This window comes from Melanostigma gelatinosum (genome assembly GCF_949748355.1).
Source record: "Melanostigma gelatinosum genome assembly, chromosome: 17".
Taxonomy (NCBI): domain Eukaryota; kingdom Metazoa; phylum Chordata; class Actinopteri; order Perciformes; family Zoarcidae; genus Melanostigma; species Melanostigma gelatinosum.
In genome coordinates, this window is record NC_136650.1 from 12,542,238 (window position 1) to 12,559,643 (window position 17,406).

At 41.7% G+C, this 17,406-nt stretch overlaps 1 protein-coding gene across 2 annotated transcripts; it reads right to left on the bottom strand.

Moving 5' to 3' along the window:
* Nucleotides 1-4,046: 4,046 nt before the first annotated feature.
* On the bottom strand, nt 4,047-16,996 carry fam83hb (family with sequence similarity 83 member Hb; the record flags this gene model as incomplete). 2 transcript variants are annotated; one of them, XM_079288281.1, is made up of 8 exons in its annotated part: nt 16,797-16,996; nt 11,411-11,603; nt 10,967-11,299; nt 9,669-9,833; nt 9,394-9,518; nt 8,742-9,287; nt 6,218-8,603; nt 4,047-5,580 (listed from the first exon to the last, which is right to left on the bottom strand). In XM_079288281.1, exons 2-8 carry the CDS (start codon nt 11,531-11,533, stop codon nt 5,560-5,562), a joined length of 3,699 nt encoding a protein of 1,232 aa, XP_079144407.1. In that variant the 5' UTR covers nt 11,534-11,603; nt 16,797-16,996. The 2 variants fall into 2 exon arrangements, with proteins under 2 accessions (XP_079144407.1, XP_079144406.1); XM_079288280.1 differs by lacking the exon at nt 4,047-5,580 and having other exon boundaries at nt 6,164-8,603.
* Between the last annotated feature and the right edge of the window lie 410 nt (nt 16,997-17,406).

Below are 17,406 nucleotides of genomic sequence, written 5' to 3' on the forward strand. Positions count from 1 at the left end.
ACATTTTATGACTTACTTCAGAGAAAAGTTAGCTGTTAGTTGACTGTTTTAGGTCTGTTCAAACCCAATAGTGACATCTTTCGGAGAATACGAGTTAAGAAACATGTATAAAACGTTTTCAACCTACTGTAACGTATTTTGGTCAAGACACATGTACAAAGTGAAGTGAACGAAGTCACTGTCACGTCCTTCCCTCTTCGTGTTGAATTGCGCTCATGTCGGCGCTTTGGTACGGTTCTATGAAAATCCACGTTTAGGTAATTTGGCTGTCGTATTAATTGATTATTAATTTGATCAGCTTGAGTCCTGTAGTTCGTATTACGTATTCGCTGCTCTGAACAAGCCAGCACGAATTTCAACTTGGAATTCTGCGAAAACCGGATGTGGCGTGATCATCTTGACATTTTTGTTCGTCTTTGTGGAGCTGTACTTCCGCTTCCGGTGGTAAATCGCGCTGTGTTTTTCTTGAATTACGCTACCAAAACCTGTTAAATGAGCACTAGACCGCATGTAGCGTGTCTTATAGAGGTAAACTGATCATACAATGTGAACACTTTTCATCACGGAGGTCTGAGATAGATGGAAAGCTTCGTGAATGTCCACCAATGAGAAGGCTGGATGTGCTCTCTGTATGCTAATTAGCACACGACCTATTTTAGGTTTAGCTGAAATAATAGCATATAGAGCAATAATCGTAATAAGTTAAGACTAAGGGTCCGAGTTTAAGCTAAAGACTGTAAACTACATGCAACAAGTAAATGTTGACCAACCATTAGAACTTTAAACCGTGAGTAAGACAGCTGTACATACTGACCATAAAGGTTCTTACGTCTGTTCAGCGTCATCTTCAGTGAGGTACATCCTTACCTGTTACTCCAAACATGGAGTATCAGATCATGATGAGTGGAGGATCATGAGATATGATTAATATCTCCGTCTGATAGGGAACTGCAACACCCTATTAGATCCATTCTGATCTACTATGTAAACAATTAAAACAAATGCAATTATTTAAGTAGATGCAAATACAGTCGTGATGTGTTTCAGGAGTATTGTGATAGTTGAATATATTTGAATTACAAACTATGTCACGTGTAATAGGTTAGTAAGTGACCCTAAAGCTTCAAAATAACAATACTCTCAATCACAATGTTTTAGGTAAAAGAGACCGCATGTAGCGTGTCTTATGGAGGTAAACTGACCATACAATGTGAAAACTTTTCATCACGGAGGTCTGAGATCGATGGAAAGCTTCGTGAATGTCCACCAATGAGAAGGCTGGATGTGCTGTCTGTATGCTAATTAGCACACGACCTATTTTAGGTTTAACTGAAATAATAGCATATCGAGCAATAATCGTAATAAGTTAAGACTAAGGGTCCGAGTTTAAGCTAAAGACGGTAAACTACATGCAACAAGTAAATGTTGAACAACCATTAGAACTTTAAACCGTGAGTAAGACAGCTGTACATACTGACCATAAAGGTTCTTACGTCTGTTCAGCGTCATCTTCAGTGAGGTACATCCTTACCTGTTACTCCAAACATGGAGTATCAGATCATGATGAGTGGAGAATCATGAGATATGATTAATATCTCTGTCTTTTAGGGAACTGCAACACCCTATTAGGTCCATTCTGATCTACTATGTGAACAATTAAAACTGAATTGTTAGTAATTATATAGATACAAAGATAATCATGAGGTGTGTTTATGAAGTATTTGCATGGTTGAATCATGTTTGATTATACAATGTTATGTGTAATATGTTAGTAGGTGACCCAATAGCTTCATAATAACTACAACACACTCACACTGTGTTTTGTTTTAGGTAAAAGAGACCTGGAGGAAGAAATTAAGGAGATCATATCAGTCAGTGACCTTTTGCAGGAAGAGCTGACAACTTGTAAGACACAAAATGATCCCTGATAATTGTTTTTGATCCACATATATCACTCTGATTGTACCTGTTGCTGAGATGTTTCCAAAGACCTACTAAAAGTAGACAGTAACTGTGTTTGATACGTACCCTCTAGGCAACCATTTATGTGTTATGTATCGATACAAATGTTCACTATTGTATGTTATAACTAGGCACTGTTGTTGTTTTGACAGTTCGAACTGAAGCTTACAAACTGGAAGGAATCCATAAAGAAAAAGAAGGTATTCAAAAACAAATGTGTAGTTGATTATTGGTGCTGTGCAGAGGTTTCTGGAAACAAATAGCTCATTTGCTGTAAATCCACAAATAACTTATCATAATAAGTTGACGAGCTGTGATGTTTGTCTCCAGAGTTGTGCAGGAAGCTGCAGTTCCAGTGTGAGGAGTCTGAGCAGGATGCTGTCAGGTGAGCTCCACACCAGCCAGATAGACAATATTGTTGAATGTCTCCAGCTGTAAGGAGTCAACATTTATAACACTAGATGGCAGCAACAATCAGATCCTGAATATTGTGTCCTTTAAGAAATTGTCTGGTGTCAAACCTGTGTTTTAGATTCACCATATTGGCATATTATATTATTTTCTTCAGTCCTTCTATTTGTACTGTCAAATCATTTTGAAACTTGAATGTTGAAATTGTAATCAGCATTATTGGCCGAGTATGTTTAACACAAACAAGGTATTTGACTCCAGTGTACATACTGTAAATACACCTTTCTCTGTGGAATATATTGAGTAGAATCAAAATTAAGAAATGTACATGTTTCATTCTACACATCGAAAGCCCAAAAGAAGATGCTGTAGCGTCTAGGCTGAAGTTTAATACCAGTGTTACTCTTTGCTTTTCATGTCAACTGTTCACTTTGTAAATGTTATGCTTTTATATGTTGTTAAGCACATTTCCATGTATGATGACTGATGAGGTGACTAATTGTACTATATACCGCGTACTTAGCTTGTCATGGCTGTGACACATTTTTGTGTTATGTCACAGGATGATGCGATATCGATATCTAGTGTTAAACAAATGTTGTAAAATTAAGAATATGCTGTAATCACAGACCAAAGCTGATAGCTGTGTGAAGTGATGATTAACACTTTGTGAACCTTGTACCGGGTCTACTGTGCACTCTGTACGTTTAGGTGAAATGAAGGCTCTGGTGGAAACGTTTACATTTTATTTATATATATGTTTATATTTTGTAGTTAGTGATGAATCATGTGTTTTTTGCAGGCATTTGAAGCAGAACAAGAAAAGCGAGGAACTGCTGGAACAGTACAGATGTGAAATCCAGGAATACAAGCTTAAACAGCGGAAGCAGCGGTACGTATTAAAAGTGCAATTATGTATCACGACTTTTTGTCATATATTTCTGATAAAGTCAGACTTGTTTTTGCAGGATGAAGTTTGAAAACCAACTTCATCAACTGATCGAGCAGCATAAGCGTCTGCACTCTGTCTTTGTAAGTTTATTTTATATAAAATAACTTGCACATCTATATTTATCTCTTCAACTGATAACCTTCAAATTGTTACTTAGACTCCAGAAAGGCTCTCAGATGAAATAGAAAGTGCTGAGAATACAAAACGTCAGCTGCTATCAGCTGGTAAGTTCCCTCTCAAGCAGTAACACATTTAGTGTTTCTTTTCTTTTCCCAACCCCTCTCTGATTTGGTCTTCTGTAATTCTTACAGAAGAAATGAAGTTGTCTCAGCTGCACCGTCTCAATGAGGAGCTCGACGAGATGGAGAAACAGAGGCAGCCGGAGAAAACAGCTGCAGAGACTCAGGAGTGAAACAGAGTATTTTTGAGGTATTTTATAGAATCAGCGGGTCCCTCATTTAGATGTGCTATGATCACTTCCTGTCCGGTGAAAACCTTAAACCTCAAATGTTCTTCTAGTATCCTGTGTGGATATGTTCCTATGTTCATCTTACTTCAATATTGTGTATTCATATAAGTTATTCATATATTTATAAATAGAAAGGTTTTAACATTGTTGTGATGTACATGGGTTTACTTTATGAATCTTAAAGAGCCTATAAACAAGTAGTACAACCATTCACTACAATATACTGTTTTATGTGCACACAGCCAGATTCAATTTCAGTTTTAAAAAGATTTAATAAAAGACATTTTTGCAGTATTTCAAATACAATTTAACACTATCCGAGGTTCAAACAACATCAACACATTGACCCTGTGCGACTGATTTCACCGTACTTAATGCCAATTAGTTGTTACAGCCAAGAACACATGCTTTCATATTAATTCAAATAAACACACGGCACTTTGATAGTACAGTGAGGATGATCATCAGCTAATTTGTCATTTAAATTATCAACAAGCCCCCTTTTTTTAGATAAATATCTACATTATTATCCCGTATAGAAAACATTGTAACCCCTGAAGTGTCTGTATGACAATCGATCCTCCAGTCTGGTGCCCCGTCGAGCTCTCAAGCAGCCTGGGAACCGTACAGTAGAACTAAAGCTCTGCTTTACTTGTATTTACAGACCAACAAAGGCCTCAGCAGCTCTGCGTGGGGCGTAGGCCTCACAAGTTAAGTGACTTATGCAAGGAGGCATGGCCCTGCTCCAGTACGCTCAAATGCAGCCTCCCTTGTTCTCGTCCTTTCCTTTATCGGTGATGACTCATTTAAAAGTGAAAAGACAAAGAACCCGCAGTACATTTTTTTTTGTTTGTCAAATCTGTCTTCTTTTTTTTTAGTGTTCAGGACAACTGTAAGTGCTTTTACATTTTTATTTACATTACATAAGACAAGAGCTAGCACACTTACATTTTCAACCCCACTCCTCCAACCATGGACGCCTGTAGGCCGCTCTCCGGATGCTTATTGGACATCTTCAACCCTGAGCAGTAGGTTCACGACTCCACGCCTTGATAGAACGCTATATGAAACTCTTTTGTTTCACTGTGTTTTTCATTCTCTGTAATCTCACATATTTGCCTTTTAAATTCTCCACCTTCATCTCATGTTATTCCTCTTCATTTTACTCATCTTTGCTTTCTACTCTGGGTTAATAATGGCCCTTGTTAGACCATTGGCACACGGTGAATCCACAAGGACAACTTTCTCCCTTTCAGTTTCAAACAAGTACCAGCGACACAAACACTTGCAGAAACACACGTCAATGGCATGGTACACATGCTGCGTTGCACCTCGCGTTTTTTAACTGGCATGAATCTATTTTCTATCCCTCAGGTACAATATGTAATATCTTTTTATTTTATCCTCTCCAACTCCCTCAGCCACGTTCGTACAAGTTTAATTGCCCTACCTCTTTCTGTTTGGTGGAACATTAGCCCGTGCAGTCGAGTCACTGCTCTGTCTCTCAGTCACCATATAAGGTCAAGGTAGTACCAGGTCTTGGCACTCGGGCACATTCCAGACCCAATGACTTTAGTTTGTTTTCAGCATTTTCCGATATTGTCTTTCAAGTTTTATTACTTCTTGTGAAAATCCAGGAAAGGCTGCAGTGTCGAGCCGCAGAGGAACTTTGATAGCGGCGTTTGTTGGCACATATGGGCAATGGGTCATTTTGATCATCTTGCATAAATAGTTTCCATATAAAAGGTGGCTCCTCCTCCTTTCGTTATCCCAAGTTATTCCCCATCTGTCAACAGAACAACAGGGATGACATTGAATGCAACAGTGTATGAACTCACTTTAGTCCTTTTCCTCCTCTCTACTGTCAATATTATGAGGGACAGCCCTAAGTCACTTATATTTAACCAGCTCGTCCACCAACATTTATTTGTCAACATTAAGCTGTAGTTGTTTGGGAATAAAAACTAGTTTCAATTATACAAACAACATAATTACTTCTGAAATGATGTAGACCATCTATAAAAAATATCACAAAAACATATATATATAATGTTTATCTACATTTCAATGACTTATTTTCAAACCTGAATTAAAAATCTAAAATTGCACAAAGCCTTAAACATGAGTTTAAACATATCTGATCGTTTCTATGGCTCAGAGAGTTGCAAAGAAATCGTTCTTTTATGTTTTACTTTATAAATTCACACCAGTGTCCTGTATCCTGCTGCATCTCATTACCTCAAACAACACAGGATCTATATTTTAAACAGCTGTGTTTTCGTCGTGAAGTTTAATCTAAACCCCTGACTCCATTCATACATGTCCTAACTGCTTTCGTCGTTTACACCTAACGCTACTCTTGCTTCCGTTTATATCTCTTTCCCCTCCACGCTGCAAACATCACCCTTGCAGTGATACATTACCTCAAAGCGGCTGTAGACCTTCTTCTCCTTCCTCATACTCTCTATCCTCTTCAGTAATCCCTCCCGCTCCTGGACGTTGGTCTGTGGATGCAGAAACCGACTCTTTTTGATGGAGTTTTGTCTCTCCAGCCCCTTCTCCCCGCCGGCACCGTCTCGGCCCCCTCCGGTTTCTTCTCGCTCCAGTCGGTTCTTCTGGCTGTTGGCGGAGATCTGCTCTAGAATGACTTTGGTGTCATCTCGTAGGTTGCTGCTGAAGATAACCGAGCTGCCCGCGGCCTGGTATCGAGACGGGCCCAACGTGCTGGTCGGTGTCTTGTGATTGGCGGTAGTGTGGTCCGTCGCGGTAGATCCTTTATCTTTAGCCGATGAACTCAGCTTTTTGCTTGAATCTACCGTGACCTCTCTGACTGTGCTCATGACCCGATCATCTCCGGAAGATTTCTTATCTTTATCCTTGGGCCCCAGGAATCCCTTTAGCCTCTGAGTCTGCTTCTTTAAGAAGTCAAGTGTCTTACCCTCACCCTTGCTCTCCCCAAGTGTGTTGATGGATGTATTAGATCCCAAATATTTTTGCAGTCCTTCCCTGGATTCATCACGCGGCAGAGTTGAAGAACTATGAGAGCGACTCTTTTTCAATTCACTCTTTTCTGCATCTGTAGCGTCTGCGGTCAGCATATCTTCGCCAGAGGAGATGCGGCGAGGATTCAGTCCTTTGAGCTTCAACGGATCCCTCCTGAAGATCTTCGGTGAAGCGATGGGCTTTAGAGACCTGAATATGTCCTTCTTTTGACCCTCAGACGCACTTTCCTCTTTATGAGGTTGAGTTGTATCTGAAGGTCGGTGGGGGCTCGTAAAAGGCTTGGCGGAGATTATGGATGGTTTCAAGGAACTAAAGGAAGATCTGCGAGTCATCTCTGCCAGCTTTGCAGAGATGTCGGTCTTCTTTGGTTCAGGTTCTGCTGAACTAACAGAGACAGTTGGGAGCTTTGGAGTTATTGTATGTTTTATGGGAGGTTTAATAGAAAGGTCTGGTTTTTTTTCAGCAGGCTCTGGGGCTTTTAGCGATGACTCGGTCTCCATCCTTGAGGCTTTTCTCTTCTCAGCCAGCTCTTTGAAATACTGCAGTCTATTGGCTGGGTCATTCATGTTCACAGAAAATGATGTGACTTCAGATTTCTGAACACTTGGTGTCTTCTTTACCTCTTCGTTGGTTTTCTGCCATTCCTCTTTGGCTTTAATCTCATCTTTCAATCGAATCGCCTTCTCTTCTTGCTGTCGCTGTCGCTCTCTCTCCTCCTTTTCTTTCAGCTTCTCCCTTTCTTCATCCTTCTCTTTCTCCCTTTCTTTCTCCTTCTCTTTCTCCCTTTCTTTCTCCTTCTCTGTTTCTTCGGCCTTCTTTCTCCACTCAAAAGGCTCACGAGTCAATGACCTTCTCTTCTCTAGTATCTGGGCCACAATCGAGGAGGTGCGCACCTTGTCTAACTCCTCGTCTCTCTCTGTTGCTGGTGTCAGGCCAAGGCTACCGCTGTGTATCTCTGCTTTGGAAGATGAGAATATAAGCGAGGAACGCAGGCGAGAGCTGCGTTGAAGGAGTGGGTTAATACGTGTACGGAATGATTCATGTTTGGACAGGAAGAGATCTGGATTCTCATTCACCTCCACATCTACACCCACCTCCCTTGCTACCCCCCTCTCTGTGCCTCTCTCCCTTTCCATCTCAGCCTCCCTGGATTTTTTCTCCAGTGCATATGGCTGAGAGTCTTTACTGTTGCCCTCAGGTAAGATGGGCTTTCCATACCGCGGTCTTATGGCAGCTGGTCTGGGTTTGGTGGGAACATTCGGTGGCTCCTTTGTGCCAAAGCGGGGAGCTGAATATTCAGTGGCAGTTGGCTGCTGAGATGGTGGAAGATCTTCAAACGCATCAGGCCCTACAGGTTGAATCAGGCCTTCTTCTCCACTGTCCTCATAAGTGCTGAGATAGGATTGGATTCTCCAACTCCTCATGCCTTGCTTAGCGCCTTCATCTTCATCATTCTCTTGATCAGATAGTTTGACAAACTGTTTCTTCTCTGGTGGGTGGAGCTGCGTGGGAGACTTCTGGCAGGCATACGCCTGACCTATGGTTGGCCTTTTAGTGGTGGATACCCCTCCATACCTCCCAGCTAATGGATGTGCTTGGTGTTCCTCTGGTCCTCTCAAGTCCTCAGATGAAAAGTAGCCTCGGCCATAGTTTCCTGGTGGAGGCTCGGGATCTGAGCGATAGCTTGAATTTGAATACTGGTCAATGGAGAGTTGTGAAGGACGACCTCGAAGTCCGTCGTAGTGTCCTTGGCCAGATCCCGGCCCAGGCCCTTCATTGTAGTGATGGCTACTTTGGGTCTGCTCCCTGCCAAGAAAGAGTTATGGTTCTTAATTGTTTTATTATACATGTATTGTTATGTGTAAAGTCATGTACTCAATTAAGATTGTGATACATGTGATAATTCAGATTCCAAACAGTTGTAGATATCAAAGGGTTAGCTACCTTTGAAAATCTGTCTCATCCAGATTATTCATGACTCTATTCCTCATGTATTGCCTTGAAGATGAGTAGTTTTCCTGGGTTCCCTCTGCATAGCTGTGCCTCTGGAAGGAGGAGTTACTCAGCTCCATTTGTCTGGAAACGATGGACCTCCCCTGCTCCAGGTACGACTGCTGCTGACGAAACTGTTGCTGGGAATATTTTCCAATTGTAATTCCTGCCCCAGGTTCAACGGTGTGACGAAACGGATCAGTCCTTCGGAAAGGAAGTGCGAGGTTACGATCAGAGTCTCCATAGGGGAAGCCACCGGGAAGCTCGGGCTGCCTGCGGAAACGCAAAGACTGGGTCCTATTCAGACTGAACTGGCTGCTTATGTAACTGCTGGTGCTGCCGGTGTCAGAAACAGCAAGCGCTCCATTGGATGGGTCAATGACTAGAGGCTCTGACTGAGCAAAGAGAATGCGAAACTCTTCATCGAAGGTGGCAACTAGCGCCCCGAGGAAGAGGTGGGCGATGCAGCGGTGGATCTTCTCAAAGGACCACATGAAACTGTAAGAAATAAAGAAAGAACAGTGGAGGTAATTAATTGCTGAGTGAATGGCAAGGGAGTCTTGAGAATTCAATAAAACGTAATAGATACAATTGAATGGCTCACCTGTAGTTGCCACTAAGTACCGCTTTGCAGTCAGCAATCAGGAAACGATCCTTCAGCTGCCCTTTAAAGGATTTTCCCGTACGGGAATAATAGGTTACTCCTGCCACAGTCCTCACGCGCACCATCTGTAAAACCAAATTTCAAATCATGTTATGGACACATGCAAGCCTTAGTGGAAATGACATGTTATAAATGAGTAAAAAACACAATAAATGACCAAGGATAGCCAACTGGTAGCCCAGTCTTTTGTGGAAATGTCATGAAGGCGAACTCACAGGATGCATGTCCAGGTTGACTTTGCAGTTGACGACCATATCAACAAAGTGATGGGCTTCCTGCTCGTCCAGTAGAATGTAAACCGGAATGTGGCGTCCTGCTGCGTCCAGAAGATCCGCAAAGATGTCAACATCTGTGAACGTGTCCATCACCACACCGATAACCTGAAGTAGAGGAGCAAACACAAGAATGCTAGTTTGCTCAGTATAATATTGTCTTTATTAGTTCCGTTTTATAACAATTTTAACTAAATAGGTGATTTAAAATTGCAACATGAAAATGATTACATATTTTCAAAAAAGGTATGTATACAATATGTACATGCTTTTGACGGGATTGGGTAAAAGTTTCTGCTGACAATGTGATAATTAGTAGGATGTTAAGACAAATGTATGTACTAACGTTATTTACACCGTTCCATAGATACTGTAAAAAAAATCAATAATGAATTCAAATATTATGCAAACCTCAATGAAGACATCGCTTCCTCATTCCTCGCTCAACCGCATTGGGTCAAAAAAATACACCAAACCTCTTTCAGTGCCCCATGATGAATACATGTACAGTAACAACTGGCTCTCAAACAAATAACCAACACCACATGGGAATTTAACTGCACTCAGTGTATCAGCAATACAATACACGTTGTACAGAATAAACACGGTATGGAAAGATTAATGACTCTCTGTCTTCTATGTTCATGTTGAAACACTTTTATGCCTGAACACAGGAGAGTCACACGTGTAAGTTGTGTCACAGTTAAAGAGATGTTTTCACCTAACAAAAAGACAAATAAATAACAACACAGCCACACTAACGTGGTTTGACTCATGTTCACTTCATGTAAATTGTATTTTAAATCGCGCCAAAGGCCAGAGAGGTAAAAATTCATCTGAAAGGGAGTGGTGTCGAAGTTGGCAGCAGCAGATAAAAAGTAAGATTAAACTGAGAATGAGACGGCATTACACACACAGACATTGATCGCTGCCAGCGATCTTTTTTTGTTTTTTGAAAGATAAAGTTTGATTTGTACCGTACATACTGATAAGACAGAGAAAGAGGATACTCATGGTGTGTTAATGTATGACATCATAGGTGTTTTCCACCCATCCACTTTTAGATTAGCCATGAAAAAGAATGGTATGTGCTTCGAAAACAAAAGCATTCTTAGCAGATTTGTTGTTGTACGCTGAATATGTGCGTTTCCGCGTAATGCTCTGATCTCAACTTCAGATGCTGTGGTTATAGTAAACAGGATATGCAAGTTTAACTCGCGTCTGCCCTCCCTTTTACTTACTTGACGTGCATTCTTGATGAGTCTCCTGGCCTGCTCCTTGATGCTCGGCATGTCTGGGTCGGAGGGGTTGACTAGAGTGGTGACCTCCGTGGGCCCCATGAAGCTTTGCTGCGGCAGCGGCCAGCCCAGGTCCAGCCCCGGGGCATCCAGGTCAGAATGCATCGGCCAGTAGGTATCGGAAGAGCCATCGGCCTCTTGACCTCCCTCGTGGTATGTCAGCTCTGGGACATTAGAGGTCTGGTTGGGCGTCTGGATTGTGGACTTGATAAATTCAATTTCCGCCTGTGACAGGAAGCCGACCACCTCTGCGGACTGGAGGAACTCGCAGTAACCCTGGTGTGACAGGAGACACACCCAGATTCATTAAACCAATACGTCTTTTAAGATAATTATTTATTTGATACGTATGTAAAAACAGTTACAAGTGCAAAACTGCAGCTCTACCTGAATGTCATTTTCTATCAGAGCATCAATAGCTAGACGGTACTCCTCACGGTAATGAGGGGGAAGGTAGTTTGGGTCGTGGGGGTTATCACCAACAGACGAACTCTGAGATCGGTGTGCCATGGTTGGAGAGAGGGGTGGGGTCAAAGGTCAGGGCTCGGATGAGGAGAGGTAAGGGAGCAGGAATTTGTACCTGTGCAGAAAAGGCAGAAAAAGAAGGTCAGTGATGGAGAAATTATGTTGGCAAATAAAAAAAGCTGACACAATGCTGTAACATTACACGTTTTTAAGAATCTCAGAGCAAACTGGTACACAGAACTATATTCAGGGATTCAGTCACATTGCTTCTGTAGACTAGACAACACAGCAGCGCTACATCAGTGACATACAATACTCATAATTCAACCAAATACTCCTCAGGGTGGTGAGATGAAGAACGCTTTGTGCCAAGATACACAGGAAGACAGATTAACTCTAACCTGTTACACAAAGAGTCTATTGTTGCTGAGTCAAAAGCTTGTGCAGTAAGTTTAACAAGTAGACTTTTTCCACATTAACACACCTTTACCGGCACACAATACGACATTGTTATAGTCCCTACAGACGTTAACAGTGACAGATATCCACAAACTCAGCCAAAGGGCACGTTTCTAAGTTTACAAGGCAAATGAATGCAGTTGAATGGTGCAGATTTATTTATAAATCAATTATAATTGCGTTGCGATTGATGTTTTTTTTATTTATTATTGCCATTAATATTATACAATTACAGAAAATAGTGTGGCACTAAACTAGAAATAACTTGACAACTCATGTAATATTTAACCTTGCACAATAATAATATTAATATTAATAAAGAGCAATACCAAGACATTGTTTGTAACTTCCTCAGACTAAATATCTGACCCCAATGCATCATCACCAACTCTGCTTAATTACCCGTTTAATGTACCGTCAGTCGTATTCAGCAAAGAAGTATCCTGCTCGTGATAGCACAGATGATAAACTGAAACTCAATCTGGCTTGTGAGAAAACTCTACATAAAGTAAAACAACAGGATATGGAAAATACAATAAGAGTAAGAGAAAGAAGACAGTCAAGAGAAAGGGAGGAGTAAGAAAGGCATTTAGAGGTGTATAGACAGGTTCTCTCATATCTCGGCTCAGTAAATCCTCCTGCTGGTGCGTCACGCTTCAAGTTGCTACTCGGACCTCATCCTGAAAAATCTGGTTCAGTCACAACACACACATTTATATATAAGAGCAGAACAATGCTATTAGTTATGCCCTGACTTGAACTGACTTAATTTGAGGTAGTGAAGTAGTGTAAATAACAATTTGGGAATATGCGATTGAGAACGAGAGGATAGAGAAGTTTAGGATTCACTTCGCAGATCCACAGACCCTAAGTTTAATATCCTTCACATAATTTGTACGCGGATGAATCGATTGATTAGATACCAATTCTCTCACTCAAAGCCCAAAAGAGACAATAAACCATCATCGAAAAGCAAGATAGATGGAAGACAACTGAACCTGACAAAAAGAAACTTTACGACAAAATACACAAGGAGGGAGATAATAATAATAATAACAATTAGGACTGCAGCTAGCGGTGGTTTTCATTATCAATTCATCCGCAGATTTTTTTTTACGATCAATGAATTAATCATTTGGCCATGAAATTGCTTGTTCTGTCCGACCAACACTTTAACATCTGAAGATGTTCAGTTTAGTATCAAATAAGAAAAACAAAGTCATCAGATCCTCACAACTAACAATCTGAAACAAGGCAACGTGTGTTTGCATGAAGAATTATTGGTTGATTATCAAAAAGGTTGCCGATTGTTTTTCAATTAATGAAACACAAGTTTCAGCTCTAATAAGATCCACTTCGTTTAGATTACGTTTGGCCATCATTATTTGGTTTACTGTATCTGCTTTCAAAAGATAAAGTAAATGATCACTGACTGAGGTCTCAGGCTGGATTCCAGCCCTCAACACAGTCATCAGGCACCATCAGCTGAGCCAAGCAGGACATCTCACTGATATGTAATGTGGTCCTGACGGCTGCATACTGCATGGGCCATCTGATGGTGGACCCGCCGCTAGTATTCAAAGTAAGCTGGTAAACACTTCGACAGTAAATCTAAGGACTATGCATGTGTCCCTCCTGCACATTGTGGCACATGGTCAATACAGGAAGTGTTTTTGACTGTGTGGATATATCACCATGGAACTGGGGTTTATTGACAGCTTGATCAATAAGGGTGTGTGCGACCCGGGGTCTGAGTGGGAGGGTGAGTAGATGTTTTGTAAGGTTGTACCTGCTTTAGAAGTGTGTTACGTCTTTTCTGTTAACTTCCACACACACTTGAGAGATCAGCGGGGATAGCACAAGGCCCCAAGTCCTAACCCGCAATCAGTGGGAGAAGCTGGTTCACTCAGAAGCCTGGTGAGTCACCGGGGAGCCCGGCCTTTTCTAGCCTGGGGGATAACTTGGAACATGCTGCTCTCTGGTGATTCATCTGCTGGCAAATTGGCTGACATCCTGTTTCCTTACTCGGTTTGAGCCATAGAAATTGGGCCTTTGCGGTGTGCTGTTCCCATTTAAAAGTTCCATAGCGGGCAGCGAGGTATGCTCGACGCATATACTGCTTTCACGGAGGAATTCTACTCCTGCCTAGTTTCTAATATGGACGAATCACATCTACTTTTACGTGTTTCGTTTTGTTCGTTATTTCAAAGAAGTGTAGCAGCCCGGGGCTTGATGTCTAATCAGGGGAATTATGCTGAGGCAGCAGTAGAGAACATACCTGAGGACGTGTGATAGCAGCCAAAAACTTGCACCTGGCTGTGCACCTGGCTGTGCTTGTCATAATGTTTCAACCTCAGAAGAGCTGCCTGCCATGTGTGGCAACAAAAACACTGCAAGTGCTTTTCAAATTATGAAATAGTTAAAACTACTGTATTGCCTTCAGTTGCAAGATTCATTTTTGAATTGTTTACTCAAAAATGGCAAAAGATAATGAAGATTGCCACTAAAACCGAAAGATAGACACATAAAACACAATTGAGGAGTTGAAAGCAGGTGATTGATTATTAAAGTTGTTGATGATTACAACACTCTCAACTGACAATAATCAGCTGAAAATCAACCCTGAGGTGAATATGAGCTAAGTAGGTGACTACAGAGCACAATAGCACTAAAGAGAGCCTGTGACCTCTGGGTCACTGCAGAATGAAGCAACAGAAGAATATCACAATGTAAGAAGCATGGCAGACTTTCTCCACCTCGCCTGGTAGGATATTCAAACAAATTTCGGTTGCTTTGTTTGTTGTCATAACAACTACAGTAAGCATCAAACCGTACACAGTGACACGATGATCGGGATCGTTCACCTTCTTTTCTCTCTCTCGCTCTGTTCTTTAGTTAAAGCTTTCTGTTCCTCACACAAGGACGAGGCTGCTCTAAATGCACCGCTGACAAAGACGGTTTGAAACACTAAACCACCTCAGCGGCGGCAACCGACTCCAGCTCTTCAAGGCTGATCAACACAATATTCAGATGTGCCGATTGTTTGCTCACCAAGCGTGTAAACGGATCATTCTCAGCATTCCTACCATGAGAAGAGGTAGAGAAACATTTGGTGAAGGGCTGAGGGAGGGAAACATTTTATCTGTCTCAGCATGTGAATAAGAGAAACAGGCTGTCAATCACAAACTCCCCAAAATATGTTGTATTTTCTCTCTTGTCTTACACACACACGCACATGCATCTGACCACTCCTCGCTAAACAAACACCAGGATTGATCCGGCATACCTCCTCGGTTGATTCATTTTGTGCAATAATTCTATGTGAATGCTGTGAGAAACGAATACCGCAAAACAGGTTTGGAGGGATGAGCCACTAATCTCCTGATGTTCCAGTCAGGACCTTTCAGTGACACTTTCGTCAGGTTAACGCACACAAACACAGATGAATGCAAACACAGAGCAGCACTCGCCTCTCTGTACATCATCACACCTGTTGAACGGACTGTGGAAAGTCACGTGTCACGTGTAAGGAAGAAATGGCGGCACATGTCCTCCCTTCTCCTAACTGTGTGTTACATAGCAGCACTGCTAGAAAAACATGTCCGCTGCTGTCCTCGTCATCTGTTCCACCTGCATTCATGTCTGCGGAGAAATACTTCTACTTTGCATTTTCTCGCCCTAGGAAGCACACTATTGCTCATACATGTTTCACAACCACAGACAATGACCCCTTGTAACAAATACAATGCAAACACAGCTGTGAATGGGATGCAGCCTTGGCCATGCTGCTAGTGTGACAAGATGAAATCTATAATAAGAAGCGCACATGCAGGGACTTGCCACAAAAAAAGAAAAGAGCTGGCACTACAAAACCTTTCCCTCCAAATTATAAACACATGTTGGATTATTTCTATCCAGTGAGTCACTGAGTGAATCGAGGAGACGCTTGTAAAGGTGAAGTTTGAATCATTACATTGCTTGTTTGGTACAAAGCTACGAACAATTTTAATAAAGATAATATAAGAGCCTATAGAAGACGACACGTGGCGGATGTCTTGCTTGCTCAACACAAGGCTGCAGGACAAGGACCTTGTATTATCTCATCAAGAGCTCCAAATTAGAGAAATGTCATGTTAGCTTCACGACAACCTGTAATCCATACATAACGTTGTGCAACCAATGCATTAGACACGCTCGTAAAAGTGTCGCTGCCTTTTCAAGCATTATTTATCTTCTCTTCCCCAAACAATACAGTGCAGACAAGCCAAGTCGACACAATCTGACAAAAAAAAGGAGCAGTTATTCTCTTTCTTGAATGTCTTCAAAGGGCAGGAATGAGAGCAGCCAAGTCAGTGGCAGCCAATGCGGAGCCTTCTGTGTGCTTAGAGTATAATAACAGTACTGTTCAGGTTTTGCAATACACAGCAGCAGCTATACCCGATGATTAATCCTCTATAAACGTCAGGCTGCTGGTGAGGAAAGTAACCAGCATTTCACTTTTTTTTATTCCACTCACGTTGAGTAATGAATACAATAGAACAAAATAGACTAGGACACAGGAGATATTACACCAGGAGGAGAATATATTATAATTAAGATGCAGGTAGAGGATAATAAAGTTGGATCTCTCCTTACATAAAGCAAGAAACAGCTAGAATAGAATAAAACAGGATAGAGTAGAGCATGATATAATTAGAATAGGACATAATAGAGTAGAATAATAATAGGATACATTTTAAAATATATTAAAACAGGACACAATGGAATACAATAGACCCTCTGTACAAATAGTTCTTTTGTCCCATTTTGCACTTGCAAACTTCGCCTTTATATCCACTTCTGTCAGTACCTCCAAACTTTGCAGCAGTACTTTTCTCCTCACTTTGTACCGACGTGAAACCGCCGATGTGCGTCTCCCTCTCGTCGGTATTCCTCGGATCGGGCTCCAACTCCACCAAAACCGCCGGTGTGCACCCTCCACTGCCAACAGGCCACAGGGACTCCAGGCCCGGGCTACTTGCTTCACTCGGCGGGGTGTGAACCTCCGAAGCTACCGCCACATAGGGCACCGATCAGCGCGCTGAATCAGGAAGGAGACGCGACTCCTCCAGGGCAGGGCTTTCCCACCGGTGTGACTCCTCCCAAAACCCGTTGATCACTGGAAGCAGACCATTGGAAGTTCACTCCCACTGGCGTATTTCTAAAGTGTTGGCCTTTATGTCATGGCTGCTAATTTGGAATCTATCCAGCCTTCATTAAACAGAAGTTTATCCAAACCTTTTCCCAAAACTCCTTGAACATAGATGTTGTTTTTCTGTAGGACTTTGTTTCAATTGTGTCAGTTTTGTTCAAATAAATCGCCCTTTGCACTTACTTTGTACACTGTTTCTGTCTTCTTTACAAAGTTCTGCACTTGTTTTGTTTTATTTTTGGCACCTTACCATGTCTTTTGGCCCGTT